Source organism: Erythrolamprus reginae, chromosome 1, assembly GCF_031021105.1.
Source record: "Erythrolamprus reginae isolate rEryReg1 chromosome 1, rEryReg1.hap1, whole genome shotgun sequence".
Lineage (NCBI taxonomy): Eukaryota > Metazoa > Chordata > Lepidosauria > Squamata > Dipsadidae > Erythrolamprus > Erythrolamprus reginae.
This window is the reverse complement of record NC_091950.1, coordinates 74,399,009-74,426,967: the sequence shown is the minus strand read 5'-3', so window position 1 is coordinate 74,426,967 and position 27,959 is coordinate 74,399,009. Positions and strand designations below refer to the sequence as shown.

Below are 27,959 nucleotides of genomic sequence, written 5' to 3'. Positions count from 1 at the left end.
AGGTGCTTTTTTAAAAAAAGGGGACCTAAGAACCAATTTGGAATGTTTTACGTGTAAACTCTATGCCAGTGATGGTGAACTTATGGCATGGGTGCCACAGGTGGCACGTGGAGTCATATCTGCTGGCATGCGAGCCATTGCCCTGGCTCACCTCCAACATGCATGTGTATGCGGGCCAGCTGATTATTTTTGATTTGCACAGAGGTTCTGGAAGGGTGTGTTTTTGACTTCCAGAGAGCCTCCGATGGGATGGGAGAGGGCATTTTTACCCACCCCTAGTTCTTTGGAGCTTGGAGATGGTGAAATACAAGCCGACTCGGTTCACCAGAATTTGGGAAACAGGCCATTTCCAGCCTCTCCAGGCACTGAATTATGGGTGTGGGCAATCACGCATGCGAAATAGCGCGCGCACACGCTCTTTTGGCACCCAAGGGAAAAAAAGGTTTTATGCCCTTGGCACAGCATATATCAAAGTGGACCTTCAGAAAGAATAGTCTATCTTATGTTCTCATGGGAAAAAAATGCAACTATGGGTCATTCAGAGTCAGCACGAACTTGTGTTACTATATTGTGTAATGAAAACAGTTGTATGTGAAACAGTTTATTACAAAATTAAATGTTTTGTTAAATACTGTACATTAATTCCAGTATGGCAAATGAAATGTACTTGAACTTATTGTAAATGTTTCAAAGTTTCCACAACTTCAAAGTTTATCTGTTTAACTTTTATACAAAGCAACAGGGGGAAGGGGATGTTTCTTGTTGTAAAGGGTCTTCTGTGCTCTCCAATCTTAGATGTTTTCTTGCATCTAATTGCATTCATTATCTAATTTAAAGAACTGATGATATTATCTAGTGGGGTAATGAAATGTCTGCAGGAGAGCAACCAAGATAAGAAAGCACCCAAGACCCAACAGTATAACCATGGGGTACAAACATTGTCTTATATAGTGGTACCTCTACTTAAGAACTTTTCTAGATAAGAACTAGGTGTTCAAGATTTTTTTTTGCCTCTTCTTAAGAACCATTTTCTACTTAAGAACCTGAGCCTGGAAAAATTTCTCAGGAAATTTGAGAGCAGCACGAGGGCCCGGCCAGTTTCCTGCCATTCCCCCTTTAATCACAGCCATCTCGGGCTTTCCCCCTTTAATCCCGGCCATCTCGGGCTTTTCTGGGCTGCCAGAGGAGCCTTTCGGTGGCACTTAAGCAGGCTTTGGCAGTCCAGAGCAAACGAAGCGTTTTCCTTTCTCTGGTGCTTGGAGAGGGAATAAACCTCTGCCAGCGCCCAGAGAAAAGAAACACTCCCTTCGCTCTGGGCAGCGACAGTCCTCTTCCTCTTCTTCCTCCTCCTCCTCCCACCCAAATTCCGAGCTTTTATTTCTTTCCTAATGGGCTTGCATGCTTTATTTGCTTTTACATTGATTCCTATGGGAAAATTGCTTCTACTTACAAACTTTTCTACTTAAGAACCTGGTCACGGAATGAATTAAGTTCTTAAGTAGAGGTACCACTGTATTGATATTTCTTGTATTACTACAAATTTGAACATATTCGTCACATCTTTATACAACAATCAGAGCAGTGTCCACAGCTAAGTGTGGATTCTAAAATGATGCTATATATCACCACACAACTGCTATAACATATTTCCATCGGAGGCAAGTATGCAAGTCATAGCATTGTGCTATTACATTGTAACTTGTGTGTCGTCATCATCTTTCTGGCATCCCTACAGGTACCCAGAACCACAAGCATCATATTCCTTATTCAGAATGGATTACTTTAAACATCAGAGAAACTAAAAAGGAGAGAGAGAACATAACACTTCAACAACCCAAAACCATTCTGATAGTTTAAAGAACAATATTTTAATTCTGCAAATAGGAACTACAGTACAGTATCAAGTTCATTCATACTTTGTCTAATATGTATTTTCCTTGGATGCAGACCCGAATATTTTTTTGTCTTTAAGAAAAAAGTTCTTCCCATTTAACAGCTTCTTTGGTATGCTTTGATCCACAGCTTTTTAAAAAGTTTTTTTTTACAACTTATTCTTTTTTAGGTTTTTTTTTTTAAACACCAATTCCTCGACTAAGTATCACTCACACATAGGTTCGTTGAGCGCCCTACCTTTAGTTACAATCATTCCCTGGAGAGCTTCTCGCTGCCCGCCGTCTTTCCCTCCCCACATCGGTTAAAACTCAGATAACAACGTGGCTTCTCTCTCTCCTGACGTGTCCCCAAGCTCGGCACGCTTTTTGCCAGCCGCCAAACACTCCCTAAGGAAAGAAAGTCTTCTCACCCATCTGCAGCCGCCTCCGCCTCGCGAGTGGGCGAGCCCGGCCAGCCTCTCTCGTCCGGCCCCAGGAAAAGGAGCTTCGGCAACTCGGGGAAACTGACCGGCCTGCAGGGAGCCGCCGCTGGGGGGGGGGGGGGGGGGAAAGCAAGGCGGAACAGGGCGGGGTTCCTGAATCCTGATCGGGCTGCCACCGCGCCGGGATCGGATTCGCCTCCCTCCTCCTCCCGGGGAAACCCGCGCCCTCCCTCCGGCCAGGAGGAGGAGTTGTTGGCGGGGCCACCTTCGTCCTCTTTCCCTCTTGGGTGGCTGTTTAGGGCCGCCTAATCGGGCCCGGAGCCATCGAGCGGCGGCGGCAGCTGATCGCGGCTCCGGCGCCTCTGGAAAAGCGGCCCAGTTGTGAAGCTGCTTTCTCAGATCGAAAGAGAAGCTGTCGATGTTTTATTCCCCCCCTCCTTCCTCCCGGCGCGACACCCTTCCCCTGCAGCCACTCACACGGCCACGCTCCGTGGCGCTCCTGTCACAGCTGCGCTCCACGGGCCTAAAGCGTGGTTGCTGCACAGCTTTTAAAAATTTCAATTATCCTGAACCGGAAGTTGAGGGAACGGCTTGATTTTAATTTTTTTTATTTTTGACAGTACTGTAGCGAAGCTGTTTACTCAGGTTTTCAAGCCTTTTAAGTCCTGTGGGTCTGTCAGTTTTCCTAGCTGGGCTGAGAAAGCCCTTACGCTGTTGGAAATGGGCCCGGTGTTTAGCTGAAAGACAAGTCATTCCAGCCTTCTGCTTGGGATTTCTCCGTGGCTTCAAACTTGTATCCTCCTTCATAACACTCACCAAGCAAAAATGTCATTCCTCTTATGTGAATTCTGTGATGAGTTCATAGGTCATAAATTCATAACATCAGTAATGGGCTGCTGCAGGGGGAGGGATGCAGTGGGGGTAGTAAGTGTATGCACTATTTATTGAATACTTAATAGGGTTTTTTTGTCCTTTCTTCTCTAGTACCTTAGTATGATCCTTAATTACTTTTAAAATAGGAAGTAGTTAAATAGCATGTTTTTACCCATAAATGCTTTAATCATTTTCATCATTATCTAGAACTTTTATAGCAATTAAAGAAATTTGCGCTACTTGCCTAATCTGTTATCATACTGAACCTTGTTCAAGTAATGTGACTTAATCAACTGAAAATGAGTTCAAGCACCTATTTGAAAACTTATCTTGGCCAGTAAGCCACTCCCACCCAGGCATGACCTTTAAGCCACACCCACAAAATAAGCCACACCCATAGTGTGGCAGTAAAATTTTTGGCAGGCCATCACTGCATAAAACTTTAATCATAACACAAGCATAATGTGCAAAGAGCCACAGCATTTGAGGAGGGAATTACTACTCAGCAGAAAATGTCTCCATCCTTTAACACAATATGACTGAGCCTCTGTCTTTATTTCATTTTTAAATTTTTATTTCAATGCTTTTAACAGTGGTGTACCATTGCTATAATAGGTGTGACAGGTTCTGTGGTGAGCCAAAGATTTAAGACAGCCTATAGAGAAAGAATTGTAGTAGTACAAATTACAGGTGACAAGTGTGTGAGTTACACTGAATACAGTACTGTATCTCCAATTTCAGAATCAGTGCCTCTAATCTCAGAAAAGGCAGCAACTGTCCAGAGCTGGTTAAGAGATCTCTTTGCCACAGCTGCCATCATTTTGCCTGTAAGATCTGTAACCTCAAGAATGATCCAAAGAGCAGGCAAGCAGTGCATTTTTTTAAAATCCCAATTTCATATAAATCTTGATCTCCTTTGTAGCAAGAGTCAATTTTAGAATTGGCAGGGAGGCAATGTGAGAATCATGTTTTATTTGAATTTGAAAGTTAAGAACTACAAAAGTTATACCAACATACTGAAGACATTAATAAAAGAGATAGCAGTGGAATTTAGGCCCATTTTAGGAAGATAAGAGGCTATCCATGCTACAATCCAGCATCTATAGGTGCCATCATCTATAGATGCCATAATCCTGCCCTTCCAAAAGTCTCCAGAATTAAAAACTGTTTATTAAGAATTATAATTGCAAAGATAAAGATACAAACAATATAGAAGAAAAAGAAGACGTAAAAAATAGAAAAAATAATGTAGTAATGAAAAAGAAATATATAAAGAAGTGACTTTATCACCAATATAAACAATTTTACTAATTTATCACCTCTTAGAAGACCATAAATTATGTTTTCTATGGGAAGGGGAAAATGAATTAAATATGGGAATTAGATACGTAATTAAATAAGTAATTTAATTAAATATGGGAACATTTAATTGTTCTTGAATATTTAACAAATCTCTAAATCTTGTCATTTCAGTTCTGATCAGCAGAAGTCCATCAAGGATTACCAGATATAATAAAGTATCTATTCTAACATTAATAAACATTGATTAAAACAACTTTATATTCCTTACTTTTATTTCTAACACTCTTGATCTTCAAATAATGTTTTAGAATGTGATTTCTTTTCATTTTTTCTTTGTGCTTTCTAACAACATTATTCAAAGCTTTAGTAAGCTTTCTTGTAAATATAATATAGAAAAATTATCCAGGTCACTCTCTTAGTTTGTTATTTGTATATTCATTTTAATTAATGACATTAGTGGATTTCCTTTGTAGTCTAGTATAGCATCTTTTCCCATTTCATTCTTGTAGGTTATCATTACTAAATATACTTTAAATTAGGTCTCAATGTTGTCAAGTACAACTTGTTCCTCTTCCAAATCATTTTTAATACTATCTAAGGAAACACTCTTAAAGACAGTTTCTAGGTCCGTGGTTCAAAAATATATTTCAATATATCCAGTGTTAAAATATTTTATTTCATTCTGTATTAGTCAGACACATTTAAATATTCTTCTCCTTTAAATTTAATATTAAGTTCCCTCTAGTTCCCTCTACTGTCCAATGTTCAAAGTCTCATTTTATCATGTTTTCTAACAAAAATTTTAAAAAATCATTTTCCTATGGTAAGGATTATTATGATAAATTCCAAAATCTTTTCAAATCCAGCTGGAACCTTTGTTTTTAACTTTCCAAATCAAAATTCCAATTACCCTTTTCCTGTTTATTAAAAAAAATGTATGTGTGCATACATATATCTGAGATTCCTGGCAACTAACTGCCTGGAGATTTTTTTTTCTTTTTGCAAGATTTCAGAAATGGTTTGCCATTGTCTTTTTCCAAGAGAGAAAGAGACTGGCCATTAAAAAGAAAGAGAATGGATAGGCCATAGAAAATATGTACAAAGACCCAGGAAAAGAAAGCACAATTTAGAAAGATGCAAGAGCGCTGCCTACTGGCCATTAAAAGAGAAGTAAAAAAGAAGAAATCCCAGAGAAGGGGAATAAAAGTCAGAATAGACTTGGTAAGAGGGAAATATTGATACATATATTATATAGATCAAAGTATATAGATAATAATAATAGTTTAGAGTAGAAGAAACATTGTGGTAATAATAGGATAGAGGTAATAGGAAGTATATGGTTTCTCTCTCTCTCTCTTTGTGTGTGTATGGGAGGCGAGTGGCAAAAAGGAAGCATATTTGGGTATACCAGGGTGATTTGACAGAAAAAAACATATAACTCTTCCCTGGTAGAAGCTGAGACAGGCGAACCTATGGCCTATAGCAGTGATGGCGAACCTTTTTTCCCTCAGGTGCCAAAAGTGTGTGCACACACATTATTGTGCACGTGCAAGTGTCCACCCTCCTAATTCAATGCCCTTCGAACCCGCTACACATGCAAGCATGACTGCCCGTGCCGCCATGCCCACCATATATGTGCGTACAATATCCCTGCTCCCACATTTTCAAATTTTGTGTGGGCCCAGTAGGCCAGTTTTGTACCCTCCCCAGGCTCCAGAAGCGTTACTGGAGCCTGGGGATGGCGAAAACAGCCTCTCTTGCCCCCTGGAAGCCTCCAGAGTCCAGAGGCTGGAAATGTCCTGTTTCCTGACTTCCAATGGCCCTGGCAGGCCTTTTTTTCACCCTCCCGAGGTTCCAGAGGCTTCCCTTGCATGCCGGTAGATATGGCCATAGGTTCACCATCACTGGCCAAGAGGTTATAAGCTGCTGCCTTACCAAATCCCGGTAAGGGTATGGCTAGGTGATGAGAGCAAAATAGCTTGAAATATATCTATACTAGTCTCCTTCCTTTTCTTTATCAGCAAAAATATGTAACCATGTAAATGATAGTTTGTCGACTATAAAACAATTTATCTGTCTTGGAATGGCCCCTGCGAGGGGGCGAGAGGCGAAAGGAAAGCAAAGTTGCTTCCTCCCCTTTGGGAATACCAGGGTGATTTCGACAGAAAATCAACCATGTGTGTGTGTGTGTGTGTGTGTAACATATGATAGAGACAATAGGGCTGTGTGTGTACATACAGTGCGTGTGTTTGTGTATATGTCTGTGTATGTGTATATGTACGAAAAGAAACTATATAGGTAAATAGCTGGTTGAAAGGATTCATGGACCAAACCGCCTTCTGTTGGAGCCTTTTGTTTTCCATGACAGAATTGTTGTTTGTTTTCAAAGTATGATAAAGAAATCTATGGGATAATGTAGTTAAAAATAAATATATTAATGTGGACCTAAATTTACTGGTGGACATTTCAATTTTCTTTGCACTCAAACATTAGCATCACGTTAAGGATACTGTTACCTGTAGCACATATGTCTCAAAACTCAATCTGATGAGTGAAAGGTCCATTTGTATCTACTCTCAATACTTGTCGGTTGCCATATGTGCCATGCTTCAAGACTACACCAGCTTCTGCACATTTGACGTTATCAGCCAGTTGTTTTTCACACTGAATCACAAACTGGGAATAGAGTTCTAATCCAATTTCTTTTTCAATGTTGGCATGATATTGCATTCTTCTTCCTTTCAGTTTACCACCCAGTGTGCCTTGTGGTATTACAAGTATGCTGCCTGGCAAATCCAAAACAGAGACATATTTGCCATCTTCACATTCACTTAATTTTACATTCAAGATTGTGCTGACTGCAAAAAATAATAGGGGAAAATACTTGATTAACAGGTTCAAACACATACATTATTAATAAGACATGTTTAAATTTTCTTTATTTATTGAACATATTTATACTTTAGTTATTAGTATAAGAAAACCTTAAAAGAACAAGCTTGTGGATCAATAAAGTAATATAGGCCCTGTTCACATAGTCTAAAAAATCTAATACAAAGCAAAGAATGAGAAGGGGAAAACAAATGAAAACATTCATGCACCAGTTCTTAATAGTCAAATGCAGCACATGCTGTATAAATTGAAATGCAAGTACTGTACTATTAAGTTTCCAAAACCAGCTCAAATAAAATACTGTATTTATCTATATGCTAGTTCCCTCTACTGGCTCCATTAAGCATTTATTTTTCTACACAGTCAAAAAAAAAATTGGAGCAAGTAAATGATTAAACTTAGAGAACTGGTTTCTCTAAAGGTTTCTATCCAGCAAACAGTAAATCCCACAACTCTTTTTCAAATAACTTTTTGTAATATTGAGATACCATTCTCAATATCTATTTACTAGTTGAAGTGAGAGCCAACTAAGCTATTTCTAAGGACTATTTCTTATTTATTTATATAATTATAAATTAATTTATTATGTAGGATGTATTATGTATTTTGTCAAAACTATAATTTGAAACTATAAAAAGATAAAACAGAATGAGGTACTTGTCTAACTTCTGCAGGCTTGGATAGTAATGAAAATTGGATTGACTCAGATTTGCCAAGTTCTCTGCCACTGCAAGTTGTGTACCTGTGATTTAGCTGTCTGCTGCATATTGGATATAGAGCCTAAGAAGCAACAAAGGATTTTGATCTTATCTATACTTTTAAAGGAGGATGTACAGTAATTACACAATACAGGACAGTAAACTGCTGGAAGTAATTGATGTGGTAAGAAAATCTCATCCTCGTTCTGTTTGTTTCTTAGTTTTGGTTTTAGTATAATTTTTAAAAACTCTAATATGTGTAGTTTTAATGTTTTAACCTGTAAATAATATATAAATAAATAAAAATAAAATGATTTTGTGCCACTTGCTCTGTTTATTTCCAAAGCAAACTCTAAAATATTTTTTGTTAAAAAAATTAATTTACATATAAACGATACTTAGGTATAAACATAAATATAAGAATTTTATTAATGTTTGCTGCCTCTATTAACAAGAACTTGATACAATTACAGTTTGGAAGGAAATGTTTGTTGTGGTTACAGAACAAACTTTTGTTTGCATACAAACACAGTAAACAGTATTTTTAATAACTAGTTCTAACAATAATTTATCTGGAAAACCTACCCATTTTGGGAATAATATCTTCACTGGCCCCTTTGAAGAAACATATATAGATAATAAGACCACGTTGGATCTATATAAAATGACAAAGATATATAACGAAGAATCATTATATATTGATTGATTGATTTGGAAAGTGTGATTTACTGTTTACAATAATTTAAAAACAATATTCTGAATCCAAATAGTGCAACTGCACAATCCTACAAAGTTCAATTAATAGAGAAGATTCACCAAGTTAAATAAAGATTATTTCTGATTACTGAGTATTCAGGAAAAATTATGTATTTCAAAATACTGTTTCAAAGTACATTGAAAAATATTTGGCATGCTAAAAGCAATGACACATTTTTAAAACAAAGGAAACACTCTTGAAGAGTTTATGCTGGACTAAGTTAGAAGGCTACCCTATTGAAATTCCAAAGATTACACATTTAGAAATACATTTTAGTGACAAAGTTCTAAATATTTGTATGTTCCAGATGTCCTGAAGCCCTGAATAGACATATGGCTGCTGTTTCTATCGACTGCCTAAGAAAAATTGGAAGGTGCCTAAATATTTTTGAACATAAATAACATTCAGTGGGTTTAGTACAAGCTGCGGAAGAGACCTGTGCAATCTTAACGCGTTATTTCAGTAGATGTCACACTAGTCAAAGCAAGCGAATTTTCACATGCGGTAAAATCCCTAAACCATTAAAAAAAAACTTAGTGCCGGAAATATTTTTAGTATAAAATATTAGCTTGGTCACTAGAGGGCAGGCATGTTAATAGGCAGTGAAGTATTTCCGTATTATGAAAATTTCCTTACAGATTACTGCCATAATGCACATTATCAGTTCCTGGCCATTTCAGAAAGGCAGATTACAATATGGAAATCTAATCTGCGGTGTTGTAGATAGAGATATGAACTCCGGATCTCTGCGGATCTCGGAGACAGGTCTGCAGGGCAGTTGGGACGAGACTGGTACAAGCATGCATCAAAGCGAAGAGAATTTGACCCTCAACCCACAAGATTTGCAATGCTAATATTACCTCTACCCATATGGCTTCGGAATCCGGCTCAGCAGGCTTCACTTGCAGCTGCGCGTGCAGACACTGCTGCAATAGCACGCGAGCTATTGGACTCGGGTTTGAATCAGCCATAAACGCACACACACAAGCGAACAACTCAGAGGCAAGCAAACGCGGCGCCTAGTCTTTTTCTCAAACTCCTCCTCCAAGTTCCTCCTCTAAGATGACGCAAAACTCCTACCGCTTTTCTTTGTAGTCCTTAGCCTTTGATGCTTCGTTGAGAGGCAATTCGTTTTAATGCCCCCTGCACACAATGTGAAAAACTGGAAAGCAAAGTAGTACAAATCGTCCATTGAAAACAATAGCTGAGGTTAGAATTATTTCACAAAACTTGAAAACACAAGAGAACCTAACTGGATCCTCCTGTTTTGTAAATCAGATATATTTACGGCACATTATTAAACTCAAATCTATTCAGTCCATTTTAAATGTGCTGTGACACAGCCAACTGATCTAAAGAGAAAGGAAGACTACATTTTTATGGAACTCAAAAGACTGCAATAAATTCGGGGAAATGAGTGAAGCTGATTCAAAGACTGGTTAAAAAGGTAGCAAATATCAGAGATATTAGTAATCTGGATGGATGCCTTAAGTATAATTGGCTGGAGACAGAACCAAGTATGTACAGTTCAGATACAATGAGCCACTGAGAGTCCAGTGGTTAGAATACTGACTGCTGGCTGCCTGCAGTTCTATTCTCACCGGCTGAAGGTTGACTCAGCTTTCCCTTTTTCTGAGGTTAGCAAAATGAGGATCCAGATTTTTGGGGGCAATATGCTGACTCTATAAATTGCTTAGAGAAGGCTGTAAAGCACTGTGAAGCAGTATATAAATCTAAGTGCTTTTGCTATAAGGGGAGATGGATAACTTGAGATGAAATAAATAGGTTCTCATGTAAGTAGTAGTAATAGTAGTAGTAGTAGTAGTAATGATGATGATGATGATTAATAATAATAACAATAACATTAATATTTTACCGCCCCTTTCCGGGGACTCAGGCAGTAAAATAAAGCTGTTCTCAGTTTTTGAAAGCAAGAAAGATGCATAGCCTATTCAGAACAAGAAAGGCTATGGGTTGTGTTAGTTATAGAATGGGGAATGCCCAATTGAGCACCCTGCTTAATAGGAGGCTGAAAAAAGGATTTTATTTTCTGATAGGAGTCAGGAAACTGACCCAGACTTATCTTGGAACTTCATTTGGGGTATAGTTTTCTCAAACTTTGATCTATCCTCGTTACTGTGGGAAAAAATAGGGTTACCCAAATAACTGTTTAAATGTCATGTACCTTAGATGGAAATGTATTGCTTCTGACTCCATATTTTACATCCAAGCAATGTAAGTGGCAGCAGGCACTAGTTCCAATCATTTTCAAAATGTATTTCCTTTCTTGGGTAAACTAGCACAATTATGCTAGGTCACTTGCTTTTTGTGAGTGGGAGAAGATGGGATGGATAAAAAGTAATTAAAAACTTTAAAAGACCATTAAAAAAAACATGATGCCATGGATACCAGCATGTTTAATATTGGGGGTTGCGCATCTTGCGGTGTTACTTTAATTATTTTACTTTAATTATTAATTTAATTACTTAATTTAAAGTAATTAAAAGTACTTTAATTACTTTAATTATTGATTGGCATTGAGGTGCTGATTGCCTAGAAGTACCCAACGCTAGTAGCTCCAACCCTGTTGGGGAAAAGCGGTGAAAGCATTTACTCCGTTTGGAAGATGTTTGAATGACAGGAGACTCTTCCCTCCATGTCTCGCCTTGTGTCCTATATGCCTATTGGGTGTTCAAGAGGTTTGCCTTTTCTAATTCTCAGAAGATTGGTGGGGGGAAGTCTATATAATGTAGGTTTTGTGTGCATCCTTTCACGGCTACAATGGTGTGATGGGAATAGCTGGGAAATGTTTTGCCCTCGCAGTCTTTAAAAGATTTGAGACCTTAAAGGAAGGAAGTAACCCATTAAATCGGTGTTTCTCAACCTTGGCAACTTTAAGATGTGTGAGTTTAAAGTCCTATAATTCATCCGCCAATATGCTGACTTGCCAAGATTGAGAAAAGTATGAAATATAGCGCAGTAACCGAGGGGAACGCTGCAAGTGTCTTTAATGTTGGAAAGTGCCGTTCTAGCCAATAGTCTACTCTATCGTTCCCCCGAGATGAAACAAAAAACAAAAAGAACCGCTCTAGCTTTATCCCGGAAATGATTTTACAAGAACTGGTGCCTGGAAGTGCCTAGCATCATTATGTCGCGGGGGAACCCTTCCGGTTTGGTTCCTTTCATTTCCTGTAAGACTTGGGGAGAGCGCCTCCTCGCAGAATGCCAACTCTATCGTTTTAACTCTTTGCCATCAGATTAACCTGAGCGGTGAATTGCACAGGGTCATCTCTTTCTCAGAAAACTGTAGGGGAACTGCCCGAGAATACCGGAAAGGATTTCGAACAAGATAAATGGTTGGCAATCTGCTCTCCGTCAGGCTGCTAAACCGAGTGGCGGCAAATTTGAAAAAAATGGTAGGCTTTTAAGGTGCAGGTCTTTGTCTCGCTCGTTGTGTTAAGTGTGATACCAAACTTGCTGTCATATGCAACAGTAATGTAGCAATATTTTGGAATCGTAAGAGGTTCAAGAAGAATAGCAGGCAATTTTAGCTGTGAGATGGGACAACTTCCTAGGTTGCTATATATTTTTTCTCAAATCGGCAAACTGTAGTGCATACCGCAGATCAAGCTTTTGAACGTGTGCATTCTTGCTTTTTCTTTAAAGTCCTCAAATACGAAGGACGGTGTCCTCCAAGACAAGCGTCGCAAGATCATGGCTAGAGGGCTTCCGAAACAAAAGCCGATTGAAGGAGTTAAGCAAGTGCTGCTTGTGGCTTCTGGTAAAGGGGGCGTAGGAAAGTCCACAACGGCTGGTAAGTCATCATATTATATTAGGAATATGGTATATGCATGTTCAACTTTTTCATATATGCATTCCATTATTACTATAATTATTATGTTTTCCCTGCCTTGTGTGTGTGCATACATACACACACACATACATACATACACACATAACATTCATACACATATGCATGTATACACATACATATATATTTTTTCGTAGATTTTCACGGGTACAGGTATGAAGGCCTTGGCATATTCGGGTTTCTTCCCCTGTAGGATTCAGATATTTCTGGCGACGTTTCGACGAGGTCCCGCTCATCATCTTCAGGCTGGTGCTTCTGTCCTTGTTCTAGGGTGAACTCGCCCTAGAACAAGGACAGAAGCACCAGCCTGAAGATGACGAGTGCAACCTCGTCGAAACGTCGTCAAAAATATCTGAATCCTACACGGGAAGAAACCCGAATATGCCAAGACTTTCATACATATATATGCACACACATATGCATCAGTAGTGGGCTTCAAATTTTTTTTTTACTACCAGTCCTGTGATGTGGCTTGGCTTGGCTTGGGCTAGTAAGGGAAGGATACTGTAAAATTTCCATTACCTCTCCACTCCATGGGAAAGTAACTGCAAAATCCCCATTTCCTGTCAGCTGGCACTCAGGAGGCCGAGAATAGATGGGGCGGGGCCAATCAGAGGTAGTATTTACTATCATGGGACTGCTAGATGCCGCAACTATCATAAATGCAAGCCTGTGGCCATGTGCCCAAATTGTGATACCTGACTGCGAGGATGGTTGAATGTTATCACTTCAACAACAGGTTGTAAGTTACTTTTTCCTAGGTCAGTGATGGCAAACCTATAGCACGGGTGGCACGCGGAGCCATATCTGCTGGCACGCGAGCGTTTGCCCTAACTCAGCACCAACATGCATGTGTGTGCCAGCCAGCTGATTTTTGGCTTGTACAAAGACTCTGGGAGGGCATTTTGACTTCCAGAGAGCCTGGGGGGGGGAGGGGAATGGGGGAGGGCCTCTTTACCCTCCCTGACTCCAGGGAAGCCTTTGGAGCCTGGGGAGGGTGAAACACGAGCCTACTGGGTCCACCAGAAGTTGGGAAACAGGCCGTTTCCAGCCTCCAGAGGGCCTCGGGGGGGCATGGGAAGCTGTTTCCGCCCTCCCCAGGCATTGAATTACGGGTGCAGGCAGTTGAGCATGCGCGATAGTGCACCTCCATGCTCTTTTGGTACCCGAGGAAAAAAAGGTTCGCCATACTGTCCTAGATTGTTGTACCTTTGAGCTATCATTAAATGTTTGTAAGTCAAAGGCTACCTATATAAGAACTGAGTAACATTTTTTTCAAATAAACCACAAAAAGGGTGATTAAAATTTTGATTTTAGAAAATTAAAGAATTTGGAAATAAGAATTTGGAATTACTGACAATTCCAAAATTATAATTTTCTGTAGGAGAATAGTTTTATTTTGGATTATAATTTTAATCATTTAGAAAAAAACATAATAAATAAGAATTCAAAACTGAATATTATAGGGATCAAGAAATAAATAAAAATTATATTTAAAGGAGAAGTGAAATTAAATTTGATTCACTAATACAATAAAACAAACTATTTTAAAGCATTAGGCATATTTCATATTTTTGAACAATGAACCCAGAGGTTAATTTTAAGAGATGTTCCCTCTATAGATAATGTTTAAAAGATGCTGTGAAAGAGAATCAATTTTGCCTGAAAGTGGATTTAAAAATAATAGGTTACAAGAATGACTCAGAAAAAAGATATTACAACGGACATGCAAAAGAAACAAGTTAATGTCTTAATAATTGAAAGGCATATAGAAATCGTAAGAATGACCTGGATAATTTTCCTATATTGGATATATAAAAAAGACTTGTTAAACTTTGAAGAATTTTGTGAGAAGTGTAGGAGAAGAAGAGGAGTGCTTGGGGGCAGAATCAACAGAGGAATAAGTCTGGAGTCATTATGTTTCCACAACCATTCCAAATCTAGCCCTCCTTGAATTCCATTAATTCTTACCCAGCGCTAATTTAGAGATAGAAACATAGAAACATAGAAGACTGACGGCTGAAAAAGACCCCATGGTCCATCTAGTCTGCCCTTTTACTATTTCCTGTATTTTATCTTACAATGGATATATGTTTATCCCAGGCATGTTTAAATTCGGTTACTGTGGATTTACCAACCACGTCTGCTGGAAGTTTGTTCCAAGGATCTACTACTCTTTCAGTAAAATAATACTTTCTCATGTTGCCTTTGATCTTTCCCCCAACTAACTTCAGATTGTGTCCCCTTGTTCTTGTGTTCACTTTCCTGTTAAAAACACTTCCCTCCTGAACCCTAATGATGACCATTAATTGACCATTAGATTCATGTTAAAGGCTTATCTTCTTAACTGGAACTTAAAATGTGATCTTGATTCTTTACCCCTGACAGCAGTGACAAATAAAAAAATAAAAAATCAAGTTCTAGGATATATAAAAGGCTAAAGATTGGGAATTTAAAGAAAGGAGTGAAATGTTGGTTTATTTGATCAAGGTTAGAATAGATATGTTATCTCTGGTAATAGACTTTTGCTGACATCAAAATTAAAATGACTGGAATTTTTACAGATGAGATGAGATATGGTAAGAAAGAGATCATTCATTGTATTTTAAGAGAATGTGATAAGTTACTAAAATTGTTTATATGAAGGGGAAAATCAGTTTATACATTTCCTTTTCTTTATACTGTATTCTATTTTTTCTTTTTCCTTTCTTGTAACTTTCTTTTGTTTTGTTTTAGTTTATATTAGGTTTTTAATGTTGTAAATTGTATTTTTTAAATAAAATGGTTTGTCAAATAAAGAAATACAGTGGTCCCCCGATTATTGCGAGGGTTCCGTTCCAGGACCCCTCGCAATGATCGGTTTTTCGCGAAGTAGCGGTGCGGAAGTAAAAACACCATCTGCGCATGCGCAGATGGTGTTTTTACTTCCGCCGCAGCAGCGAGGAGCCGAAGATTGGGGTTTCCTTGCCGCCCACGCAAACTCCTCGCTGCTGCCGCGCCCGCCGCTTGTCTTGTCCGCCCGCCTGCCTGCCCGCGCGCCCACCGCTCGCCCGCCCTTCGCCCGCCCACGCCGTTCGCTCGCGCCGCTTCCCAGCTGAGTCCTGAAGCCAGAAGGCAAAGGCGAACTTCCGCGTTTGGCTTCGGGACTCAGCTGGGAAGCGGCGCTGGGGTTTCCCCACCGCCCACGCAAACTCCTCGCTGCCGCTCGCCCGCCCTTCGCCCGCCCACGCCGTTCGCTCGCGCCGCTTCCCAGCTGAGTCCTGAAGCGAACTTCCGCGTTTGGCTTCAGGACTCAGCTGGGAAGCGGCGCTGGGGTTTCCCCACCGCCCACGCAAACTCCTCGCTGCCGCTCGCCCGCCCTTCGCCCGCCCACGCCGTTCCCCAGCTGAGTCCTGAAGCGAACTTCCGCGTTTGGCTTCAGGACTCAGCTGGGAAGCGGCGCTGGGGTTTCCCTGCCGCCCACGCAAACTCCTCGCTGATGCCCGCCGCTCGCCCTCCCGCCAGCAAGAGGGGGAAGACCCAGGGAAGCCGCCCAGCAGCTGATCTGCCCGGCGCCATCTACGCATGCGTGGCCATAGAAAAAAGGGCGCGCATGCGCAGATGGTGTTTTTACTTCCGGGTTGAAAAATCGCCATATAGCCGTTTCGCAATGATCGGGATCGCAATACCCGGGGGATCACTGTACATTTCTGCCACTTGCAGATGGATTTAACCAATTTTCCAATCAGATTTTTTTTTGCTCCCCGCCCCCAAATTTGGTCCTTTTCTGTTGCCAGAGACTTTCAGTATTCTGTTAATGGACAGACAAACCAAGTCCAAAGCTCATTTCCATAATTTCTTTTTAACATTCCAGGCTTATAGCTAATTCAGTCTGCTGTTTTATTGCCAGGATGTCCTTTTTCTCAGTTATTTCTCCAGCCTTACAAAATAGATTCCCCTGGCATTAATATTCACACCATCATCTGTCTTAACTTTTGGAGAGGTATTGAATGACAAGTGAATTGCCACTATTTTAAAATTTCAAATTATTGTGTTTAATCTTTTTTATATATATTTTGGTTTATGTTAATTATTAATCATGTATTTGTATTCAATTGTCATCATAAGGCTTTATTGCTTTTATGCCCTCTGTAAATAAATAAGAATCAAGATCCCATGCAGTTTTTGGGTGTCATGTTCCCCATCCTGACTTAAAATGTACAGATTATGATTTCCAAGGTATTGTTTCCACCATTCTTGTGTGTGGATTACAATAATTACTACTCAGTAATTCATTACCCAGATTTTTTCTTAGAAAAAATATAGCCTAGCAATAGTAATTCATTAGCCTAGCAATGTAGACACATTCCTTGTATTGATTTAACTTTTGATGTTAACACTGGAAGAATGTTGATAAATTATTTTTCTTCCTTTTCCAGTAAATGTAGCCCTTGCATTGGCAGCAAATGAACCGGTAAGTGACCGCTGAAGGTTTGTTTCAAGTATTAATAAAACATATTACTAACTTCTCTTTAGGGATAGATTTAAATCACTTGCACTGCTGTGATTTCAATAGGTGGTTTTAAATAATAAAGGTTACATTTTTCTCCCTCCAGGATTCTTTGAATTAATATGTTGAAGAAAATGTTAAAATTATTATTTTTAATTGCAACATCAATATTGCATAAGTACAATGAAGCACTGAGGAGAAATAAAATATATTCTTAGAATTAGGATTTAATTTTACAATTTGATGCATGCATATTGTATAGAATCATAGAATACGAAGAATGCTTGGAGGTCTTCAAGTCCCTGCTCAAGGCAGGAATCCTTATACACTAGCTTTTCTTTTCTTAAAAACCTTCCAGTAATGGAGCACCCACAGCTCCATGGTTAATAGTTCTTGCTGTCAGGAAATTCCTCATTTCCAGGCTGGATCTCCCAACATTACTCCTTATCCCATCCTCAGGCGCTATGGAGAAAAATTGATTCCCTCTTCCCTGTGCCGGCCCTTCAAATATTGGAAGACTGCTATCATGCCTTTGTTGAATCTTCTCTTTGTTAAGCCAAACATACCTAGTCCCGTTAGCTGTTAATCTTTGTTCTTCTTCTCTGTACTCTTTTTAGGGTCTCAGCATCTTTCTTGTGGTGAGGAGAACTAGACTCAGTATTCTAAATGGGGATTCATAAGGAGATTCATTAGCCTCATAAGGCGACATTGCTTGGCTGACGGGACCTGGAGAAGGCTGACCGTGTGGGATCTAACTGGCCACTGGGATATATGAGGCAGGATATGACGGTCCTGTAAATACTCTGGTCCTAAGCTATGTAGGGCTTCATAGGTAACGAACAACAATTTAAATTGTGTCCGGAGACCAATCGGCAACCAATGCAGCTCGTGATGGTGATATATACCTTGGTAAACCCATGACAGGTGACGTGGCTGCATTTTGGACTAACTGCAGTCTCTGAACATTCTTTAAAGGTAGCCCCATGTAGAGTGCATTGCAGTAATCGAGCCTTGAGGTGAGGGGAGACTCCCTGTCCAAATTGACTCACTACTGGTGTACCAGGCGGACCTGTGCAAATGTCCCCCTTGCCACAGCTGAGAGATGTTGTTCTAATGTCAGCTGTGGATTGAGGAGGACTCCCAAGTTGTGGATCTTCTCTGAGGGAGTCAGAAGTGTCGTCCCCCCCGAGTGATGGAAGGACAGATGGTATTGTCCTTGGGAGTCAGAATCCACAGCCACTCTGTCTTGTCGGGATTGAATGCAGCTATGAGAGCAATCATGGGCTTCCCCAAAAATGCCTATGTTACACCAACACTCCGCAGTCTGCATTTGTTGCCGATCAGTTTACGGTCACAATTCAAAGTGTTGGTTATGACCTATAAAGCCCTTCATGGCACCGGACCAGATTATCTCAGGGACCGCCTTCTGCTGCACGAATCCCAGCGACCAGTTAGGTCCCACAGAGTGGGTCTTCTCCGGGTCCCGTCAACTAAACAATGTCGCTTGGCGGGACCCAGGGGAAGAGCATTCTCTGTGGCGGCCCCAGCCCTCTGGAACCAACTCCCCCCAGAGATTAGAATTGCCCCCACCCTCCTTGCCTTTTGTAAGCTTCTTAAAACCCACCTCTGCTGCCAGGCATGGGGGAACTGAGATCCTCTTTCCCCCTAAGCCTTTACAATTTTATGCATGGTATGTCTGTATGTATGTTTTATTTTATAATAAGGGTTTTTAACTGTTTTAATATTGGATTGTTATATCCTGTTTTTATTACTGTTGTTAGCCGCCCCGAGTCTACGGAGAGGGGCGGCATACAAATCCAATAAATAAATAAATTGAGCTTGAACCTGTTGACACCCATCCAGACCCTCCCCGCCTCCAGGCACTGGCACATCACCTCCACTGAACTGACACAGAGTGGAAATGTACAACAAAGGAGATAAGAAAACGTTCTTTAAATACTTGATCAAATGTCATGCAGAAGGAAATCATGATCTGTTCTATCATTCCAGAACAGGACATAGAACAATATATTTAAGTTAGATGGTATATTCTAATTTTATTCATGTATTTATTTGATTTGTATCTCATCTTTTTTTTATGAGCCCAAGCTGTCATATGTTTTTCTCCATAAAACAATTATTTGAGGTAATGCTACAGTCTGATAATAGAAGTAAATGCTCAGTGGCTTCCTTTTATTGGAATCAAATGAAGCCAACTTCTGTTTGACAGGGATGCGTTAATGTGGAGCGGTTTATGAGACTTTATGGATCAAATGCTGTGGTGCCTTCCTATTTAAATATATCGTATAATAAGCATATAATATTGTCCCTTTTTAGATTTTATTTAGTGTATGATAGTGAAATAAAACAAAATCTCTGGACATGGAGTACATTTTTGTAACTTACCTATTTGTGAAATTTCTGCTCGAGAGGAGAAGTTTCAACTTTTCCCCTCAAGATGCCGCCATAGAGCATTACATGTCAAAACAATTAGACACAAAGATAGTTTCTTCCCCACACCATCACTCTGCTAAACACCTAACTCCTATAGCATTGATTTATGCCTAAAGATATTTACCCATGTAGTAGGCCCATGATAGTGAACCTATGGAACGTGTACCACAGGTGGCACGCAGAGTCATATCTGAGGGCATGGGAGGCATTGTCCTACATCAGTTCCAGCACGCATGCGCGTGCTTGCCAGTTCATTTTCGGCATTCCAGAAGGTTGGAGGGAGGTTGCTTTCACCTTCCCCAGGCTTCAGGAAAGCCTCCAAAGCCTGCGAAGGGTGAAAAATGGACCTGACGACCCAATCAGAGGCATTGGGTCTGTTTTTTTCCATCCATGAGCTCCGGAGGCTTCAGTGAGCTCTATGCGCATGCGAGTAGGGGAAGCATGGGGAGGTTTATTTATTTTATTTATTTATTAGATTTGTATGCCGCCCCTCTCCGAAGACTCGGGGCGGCTAACAACAATAAAGAAAACAATGTAACAAATCTAATATTAAATATTAATATTAAAAAATAATCTAAAAAACTCCAATTTAAGAGACCAGTCATACAAACAAGCACACCATGTATAAATTCTATAAGCCTAGGGGGAAGGGAAAAATTTTCAATTCCCCCATGCCTGACGACAGAGGTGGGTTTTAAGGAGCTTGCGAAAGGCAAAGAGGGTGGGGGCAACTCTGATATCTGGGGGGAGCTGGTTACAGAGGATCAGGGCCGCCACAGAGAAGGCTCTTCTCCTGGGTCCCGCCAAATGACATTGTTTAGTCAATGGGACCCGGAGAAGGCCAACTCTGTGGGACCTGACCGGTCGCTGGGATTCGTGCGGCAGAAGGCGGTCCCGGAGATATTCTGGTCCGATGCCATGAAGGGCTTTATAGGTCATAACCAACACTTTGAATTGTGACCAGAAATTGATCGGCATCCAATGCAGACTGCGGAGTGTTGGAGTAACATGGGCATACCTAGGGAAGCCCATGATTGCTCTCGCAGCTGCATTCTGCACGATCTGAAGTTTCCAAACACCATGTAGAGAGCATTACAGTAGTCGAACCTCGAGGTAATGAGGTCATGAGTGACTGTGAGCAATGAGTCCCGGTCCAGATAGGTTATGCGCACATGTGTGGGAGAGGGCATTGCATTATGGGTCTGGGCACATGTGATATTGTATGCACGCACGTCTTTTGGCACCCACGCCAAAAAAATAAAAGGTTCGCCTTCCCTGTATTAGGCTGTATTGCTATTATCCTTGTCATCTTCTTATCTTTTCCATCTTCTCATCTTTCTCACCACTCATCTCTCCTACTGTGTTTTCCTATTGTTATATTATGATTTATCAATTATTTGTATTTTTACTTATGATTTTTTTTAATGATTTATGATCTATAACTTATTACTTTGTTGTTTGTATGTACACCGAGAGCGTATGCATCGGAGACAAATTCCTTACATGTCCAATCATACTTGGCCAATAAAGCTGAACTAAGCTGTTCTGTTCTGTTCTATTCTGCTAATCCTCATAGAAAATAAGCATAAAACTGAGATTGATAAAGTTTACAAAGCATTGCGCAGGTGCTGAAGGTATCTGCATGTCTCTAAAGACATGACTAGGAAGGAAGATAGTATAATGCCTGCTGTCTTCGGAGACAGCAGGCATTATACTATCTTCCGTCCTAGTCAATTGTAATTTTTCTTATAACAGATTTTTTTTAAAAAAAACCTTTCAAATGGTAGTAGTCAGGTCTGCTCCCCTATGAAACCTCTAAAGAGTTCTCAGCTCTTTTACTGAGCCAGTAATGGCGAACCCATGGCATGGGTGCCACAGGTGGCACGCAGAGCCATATCTGTTGGCACACGAGCCATTGCCCTAGCTCAGCTCTAATGTGCATGGATGTGCCGGCCAGCTGATTTTTGGCTCGTACAGAGGTCCTGGGAGGGTGTTTTTGGCTTCCAGAGAACCTCTGGGGGGATAGGGGAGGGCATTTTTACCATACCGCGGCTCCAGGAAAGCCTTTGGAGCCTGGGGAGGGCGAAACACGAGCCTACTGGGCCCACCAGAAGTTTGGAAACAGGATGTTTCCGGCCTCCAGAGGGCCTCTGGGGTGATGGGGGAAGTGGTTTTCACCTTCTCCTGGCATTGAATTATGGGTATGGGTACTTGCACATGTGCGATTGCCCGTTTGCCTGCTCTTTCGGCACCTGAGGGAAAAAAGGTTCGCCACCCCTGTACTAGGCTGAAAGGCATTCATCCAGGTTGAGTGTTTAAAGAAAACATAATAACCACAGACAATTTATTGTAGCAGAAGCAATTCAAATTAATAGAAACCAGCTACAATACATCAAGATTTCTTGTTTATGAAGAGGGTGCTTTAGTGAGGAAACACCAGCTGTGTGTGTGACTAAAAGTGGCACAGATCCAGCTGAGAAACTATGCTTATGCTGTCACAATGTGGGGGGGAGTTTCTTTAAAAATTGCTTTTGTCAAGGAAAGCTGTGATGCTAACCATCAGTTTTGTATGAATTATAGCAAAAGGGAATAATCTGTTTGGTGGTGAAAGAAAGGATTGCTGTTAATTTGCAGTTAGCACATTTTGTGTGAATATAAAAAAGGACATCAAGTCAAATAAAAATAAATAAGGAGCCAATTAAGTGAATACATTGTTTTGTCCTTTGGGCTGTTTATTGATATTTCCATTATTTCAGTTCTTTGAAGTGGTGCATGAACTATATTTTAAAGGCATATAATAAAGCCACCCAAAAATAGCAAATATCTAAAAAGGCAAACAATTGTAATAATAATACCCCTTCTCAAGTCCTATTACAGTGGTACATCATCATACGAACTTAATTGGTTCCAGGAGGAGGTTTGTAAGGTGAAAAGTTCGTAAGATGAAACAATGTTTCCCATAGGAATCAATGTAAAAGCAAATAATGTGTGTAAATCCTTCAGGAAAATCCCAAACTTTAGAAGGGAGGCGAACAGAGGGCAGGGAGGAGCAGCTAAAGGGGGCGGGTGGAAGAAGCAAGGCTAGGCTAAAGGGTGAGTGGGAAGGAAGAAAGGCAAGGGGGGTGCCCCTCCCTTTTCTTTCTTCAAAAGACACAGTTTCAGTGCCTTTGCAAGCATGCAAAATCTTTACTCCTCCAAGCTGCCCCTCCCTTTTCTTTCTTAAAAAGACACTGTTTCAGTGCCTTTGCAAGCATGCAAAATCTTTACTCCTCCAAGCTGCCCCTCCCTTTTCTTTCTTCAAAAAAGGGGAAAAAAAGAAACTCCTTCATCCCAGCAGCAACTGCTTGGGTTCATAAGGTGAAAATAGTTCGGAAGAAGAGGCAAAAAAATCTTAAATACCGGGTTCGTATCTTGAAAAGTTTGTTAGAAGAGGCGTTCGTAAGATGAGGTACCACTGTATATTGCCTCACTGTGGTGGAGAGCGGTATGGCAGTCCTGGGTAGGATAAGCAAAAAATGATACTGTAGATCTATATACCAAGGATATATACTAACTGCAAGGTTACACAAGGCCTGAAGATCTTTCCTGCTAAAGCAAATAGGCTTTTATACTGGGCAGCAGAAATATAGGAAGATGGATAATCACCAACGTAACAATAGAAACTAATCACCTCATATTGTGGCAGGCAAAGGCAATTATGACCACTTTTGCATTTTACCAAGAAAATCACATAGATAAATAAAGTAAAATTCTTAACAATAATGTGTCAGCGGATGGGCATCTCAGGTCACTCAACTTGCTAATGAGTGATGGTTGAAGATCTTTTAGGGTACTAAAGGGTTTTATAATATGGGTATTTATGGACTTCTGGATGTCAACTTGCAATACATCATGCAATGACATCATACAATAAAAATGAAATCTAAAGTTGCAAAGAGAGAATTATAGTGGGAATATGGAACATGGGAAACCTTAATAGACTGAAAGATGAAATAAATCAGCTATATATTGAATGTTAGGCATCAGCAAAATGAAACGGACCGGAATTGGATACGGTACTTGCTAGAAGATCGTCCTGCTTACTATTAAAAACATGAAGAACTGGAAAGGAAGGGCATTGCTTTCATAATAAGGAAGGATATACCAAATATAATACTTGAACACTAAGCAGTCATTGATAATCTCAGTTAGACTTTGTGGACAACTCTTTAGTTTGTTCAACTTTATGCATCACACTGATGTAAAAAGTGGAGACTGGTGAATTTTATGTTCAAGTTTAGTCTGAAATCAACCAAACATGTAAATTGTTCTGATTATGTTTAAAGACTGGTCTGCAGAATTTAGAAATTAGAAATAGTAAGGAAGAAAATGAAGTAGGAAAATTAAATGAGACAGGAAAACAAGTTTTTGTTTTCTGCCAGTTAAACAATTTCATCATTGCTGACACATTTTTCAGGCAACCAAAATGAGCCTACATTTATGGACATTATCCGATGTAGCGCATAGAAATTGGATGGATTATATTATTGGTACAAAGGGATGCAAGAGCCCAGCAAAAGCAGCAAAAATATAGTTGGCAGCTATCTATAGATATAGAGGACTTTTGCAAGGTTCGCCTGGTGTGCCAGTTGCGTCCCTATTTAGATAGGGAGTTATCTTACAGTCACTCATGCCCCCATCACCTCAAGTCTCGATTTAAGCTATCCTTAAAAAACGTTTGGAGACTCCAACTAGTCCAGCATGCAGTGCGAGCCGTCATGGGTCATCTGTTTAGAACCCATATCGCATCTCAGACATTAACACCCTTGAAAATGTCCAAAGATACTTCACCAGAAGAGCCCTTCACTCCTCCACTCGAAACAGAATACCCTATGAGACTAGACTTTCAATCTTGGGCCTAGAAAGTTTAGAACTATGACGCCTTAAACAGGATCTAAGTATTGCCCACAAGATCATATGCTGCAACGTCCTGCCTGTCAGCGACTGCTTCAGCTTCAACCACAACAACACAAGAGCACACAACAGATTTAAACTTAATATTAACCGCTCCAAACTTGACTGTAAAAAATATGACTTCAGTAACCGAGTTGTCGAAGTGTGGAACTCATTACCGGACTCCATAGTGTCATCCCCAAATCCCCAACACTTTACCCTTAGATTATCTACGGTTGACCTATCCAGATTCCTAAGAGGTCAGTAAGGGGCGAGTACAAGTCCACTAGAGTGCCTTCCGTCCCCTGTCCTATTGCTCTCCTCTATCTCCTATACCTTTCTTCTATTCCTATATCTCTTCTTCTATTCTTTCATTGATATGTTCTATTACTATATCTTCTTTTCTATTATTTCATAGATATATTTTACTATGAGTATCTCCTCTATAACCTTCATCATGTATTTTACTATGTGTATATAGATATATACCCACTAAAACCCTCATTGTGTATTGGACAAAATAAAAAAAATATAAAAAATAAAATGGGTGTACCTAGATACACCCATATTAGTCCAGCACTCCACGAGCTGCACTGGCTTCTGATTGGTCTCCAAATGTAATTTAAGGCATTGATCATTACCTATAAAGGCCAGTTTATTTACGAGACTATCTTTTGTCTCACATGTCCCAGTGATTAATTAGATTGCACAGAGTCGGCCTCTGGGTCCCGTCAGCCAAGAAATACTGACCGGTGGGACCATGGGGAAGAGCCTTTTCTGTTGCGGCCCCGGTCCTATGGAACCAACTCTCTCCAGAGATTTGAACCACCCCCACTCTCCTCACCTTCCAAAAGGCTTTGAAAACACACCTAGGCTGGCAGGTGAAAACTCCTGGGGCCGTTGAGCGATAGCTTTCTGCTTAGGCCAGTAGTTTGAACGTATAATGACTGTATGTTGCCTATACTGCATTTTAATTTTTCTATTTGTCTTTAGTCGATTAGATTAGATTAGATTTATTGGATTTATATGCCGCCCCTCTCCGCAAACTCGGGGCGGCTCACAACAGAGTAAAAACAATACATAATAACAAATCCAATACCCACCAATCCAATTACAATGTTAAGCTAAAAAATTCATTAAAATTAAAAAACAACAAAAAACAACCCCAGAATATTAAAAAACAAGCACACAATCAATCTATTAATTAGTCTAAGTATTAATTAGTCTAAGTATTAATTCTGTAAACATTTTATTGCTGTAAGCTGCCCCGAGTTTGCTAGGAGAAGGCGGCCTATAAATTTGAATGAATAAAAATAAATACCATAAACTGCCCATGTTGAAGTTCCAAGTCAAGCTAAACAGAAAGAATAAAACCAATTAGTTTCCATAATATTATGGTAAAGATAAACCTGATGTTTTCAAGATGAATGCCAGGAAATGTTTTTAATTCTTGAAACTCATTGATTGGGAACCAGAGGAGCTGTGAAATCTCATCAAAGAAGTTATTAGAGGATATATGTAACTCAGGGTTGAACTGGGAGAAACCAAAGCCAAGATCATAATGCTACTAACTAGAAATCCCATTCTTGAAGCCACTTGATAGGAACAACTAGTCTGGTTTCAGCGCATATGTAGGCAAGTATTTAAGAGTGTTAGAGTTTAGAATATAGTGATACCTCTACTTACGAACTTAATTTGTTCAGTGACCAGATTCTTAAGTAGAAATGTTTGTAAGAAGAAGCAATTTTTCCCATAGGACTCAATGAAAAAGCAAATAATGCGCGCGATTGGGGAAACCACAGGGAGGGTGGAGGCCCTCTTTCCTCTGAGGAGATTCCTAGAGAGGCACTATGGAGGCTTCTCCCTGCCTTTTCCGGCCCTGTTTCCTCCCAGGAGATTCCTAGAGAGGCCCCACGGAGGCTTCTTCCCGCCTTTTCCCACCCTGTATGCTCCCAGGAGATTCCTAGAGAGGCCGCACAGAGGCTTCTCCCTGCCTTTTCCAGTTACAGTTTCGGAGGCTCGGGTTCGTAAGTGGAAAATGGTTCATGAGAAGAGGCAAAAAAATCTTGAACACCCGGTTCTTATCTAGAAAAGTTCATAAGTAGAGGCGTTCTTAGGAAGCGGTACCACTGTATTAGTATTAGAGCAGACTTAACAACTGCAAAGCAGTCTTTTCTGGCTATCTCACTTGAAGAGTTGTCTGAAATATAATTGCCTCAGTTAATTCTAGCTGACAGTCTAGGTGCTGTTTTTTGAACTATATCGAGTTCATGTTTGCATCAGTCATTGACAAAGGAAGATTAATATTTTTAAAAAATTGTAGGTGAAAAGTGTCATGCTTGTGCTGGTATGGCATTCATCTCTCTTTTCTAAGGCTTTCACCCCTGCATGCCTGGAAACAATTGTCTGCTTCTGCTTATAGTAATTACAGCTTATTTATTTCCTTTGCAACAGCTGTTCTATTTTGGTTTTTGAAACAGAGATTAAATTGCTCTCAAATACAGTGGTACCTCGTGATACGAACCCCTTGTGCTACGAACTTTTTGAGCTACGAACCTGGGGTTTGGATTCCCCCCCCTCTTCTTACGAACTTTTTTCACCTTACGAACCCGCCACCGCCGCTGGGAACCCCCACCTCCGGACTTCTGTTGCCAGCAGAGCGCCCATTTTGTGATCCTGGGATTCCCCTCCTGGGATTTCCCTACAGCATCGCAAAAACGCGGAATTGAGGAGGTGGGGTTTCCCATGGAGGGGAGCTTCAGGGGAATCCCACCAGCACAAAAACGAGCACTTTGGCTTGAAAAAGGGTTAAATTTTGGGCTTGCACGCATTAATCGGTTTTCCATTGATTCCTATGGGAAACATCGTTTCGTTTTACGAACTTTTCACCTTACGAACCTCCTCCCGGAACCAATTAAGTTCATAAGACAAGGTATCACTGTACAGTGATCCCTCGAGTATCACGAGGGTTACATTCCAAGACCTCTCGCGATAATCGATTTTTCGCGATATAGTGGTGCGGAAGTAAAAACACCATCTGCGCATGTGCGCCCTTTTTCCCTGGCCGTGCATGCGCAGATGGTGGAGCCGGGGAGCGATGAAAGTGCGGAAGTCGACAAAGATTGCTTTGAATGTTGGCTGCCGCCGCCCCCCCAGCGCGTCCGGCGCCCTCGCCGCTAACGCCTGCCCGCCGCTCGCCGCTCGCCCGCCTGCCTGCCTGATCCACCCCTCTCACCGGCTTTCGGACACGGGTCCTCCTGCAGCAGCGCTGCCGAGCAGATCAGCTGCTGGGTGGCCGAAGAAACCTTCCCTGGGTCTTCCCCGCTGCCCACGCAAAGGGGAAACCCCGATCTTCGGCTCCTCGCTGCTGCCCGCCC

The 27,959-nt window shown here is 40.6% G+C and overlaps 3 protein-coding genes across 7 annotated transcripts in view; 1 reads left to right on the top strand and 2 right to left on the bottom strand.

The window, feature by feature from the left end:
* Positions 1–2,852, bottom strand: part of HEATR5A (HEAT repeat containing 5A) — a 96,044-nt gene extending 93,192 nt beyond the window's left edge. For 2 of the 4 annotated variants that reach the window (XM_070755879.1, XM_070755907.1), the window contains exon 1: positions 2,303–2,391. The gene's annotated coding sequence lies outside the window, so the exon portion shown is untranslated. Of the gene's footprint in view, positions 1–2,130; positions 2,217–2,302; positions 2,392–2,791 lie in introns of those variants that run through there. The other 2 variants (XM_070755888.1, XM_070755897.1) reach the window with 2 other exon arrangements.
* Positions 2,853–4,140: 1,288 nt separating this feature from the next.
* Positions 4,141–9,882, bottom strand: DTD2 (D-aminoacyl-tRNA deacylase 2). The gene is made up of 3 exons (XM_070755864.1): positions 9,697–9,882; positions 8,665–8,734; positions 4,141–7,347 (listed from the first exon to the last, which is right to left on the bottom strand). Exons 1-3 carry the CDS (start codon positions 9,805–9,807, stop codon positions 7,022–7,024), a joined length of 507 nt encoding a protein of 168 aa, XP_070611965.1. The 5' UTR covers positions 9,808–9,882; the 3' UTR covers positions 4,141–7,021.
* A 2,122-nt stretch (positions 9,883–12,004) lies between these two features.
* NUBPL (NUBP iron-sulfur cluster assembly factor, mitochondrial) overlaps positions 12,005–27,959 on the top strand; it is a 74,947-nt gene continuing 58,992 nt past the window's right edge. The window contains exons 1-3 of one of the 2 annotated variants that reach the window (XM_070755825.1): positions 12,005–12,252; positions 12,503–12,650; positions 17,126–17,160. In XM_070755825.1, coding sequence (XP_070611926.1) covers positions 12,190–12,252; positions 12,503–12,650; positions 17,126–17,160 — 246 coding nt within the window. In that variant the 5' untranslated portion in view covers positions 12,005–12,189. Of the gene's footprint in view, positions 12,253–12,502; positions 12,651–15,177; positions 15,287–17,125; positions 17,161–27,959 lie in introns of those variants that run through there. The other variant, XM_070755834.1, reaches the window with a different exon arrangement.

Coding starts and splice junctions, on each gene's coding strand:
- DTD2 (XM_070755864.1), bottom strand. CDS start 9,807: ATGGCTGATTCAAACCCGAGTCCAATAGCTCGCGTGCTATTGCAGCAG. Junction 8,735..9,696: donor CCGAAGCCATATGGGTAGAG/GTAATATTAGCA, acceptor CATTTTATATAG/ATCCAACGTGGTCTTATTAT. Junction 7,348..8,664: donor AGATATTATTCCCAAAATGG/GTAGGTTTTCCA, acceptor TATTTTTTGCAG/TCAGCACAATCTTGAATGTA.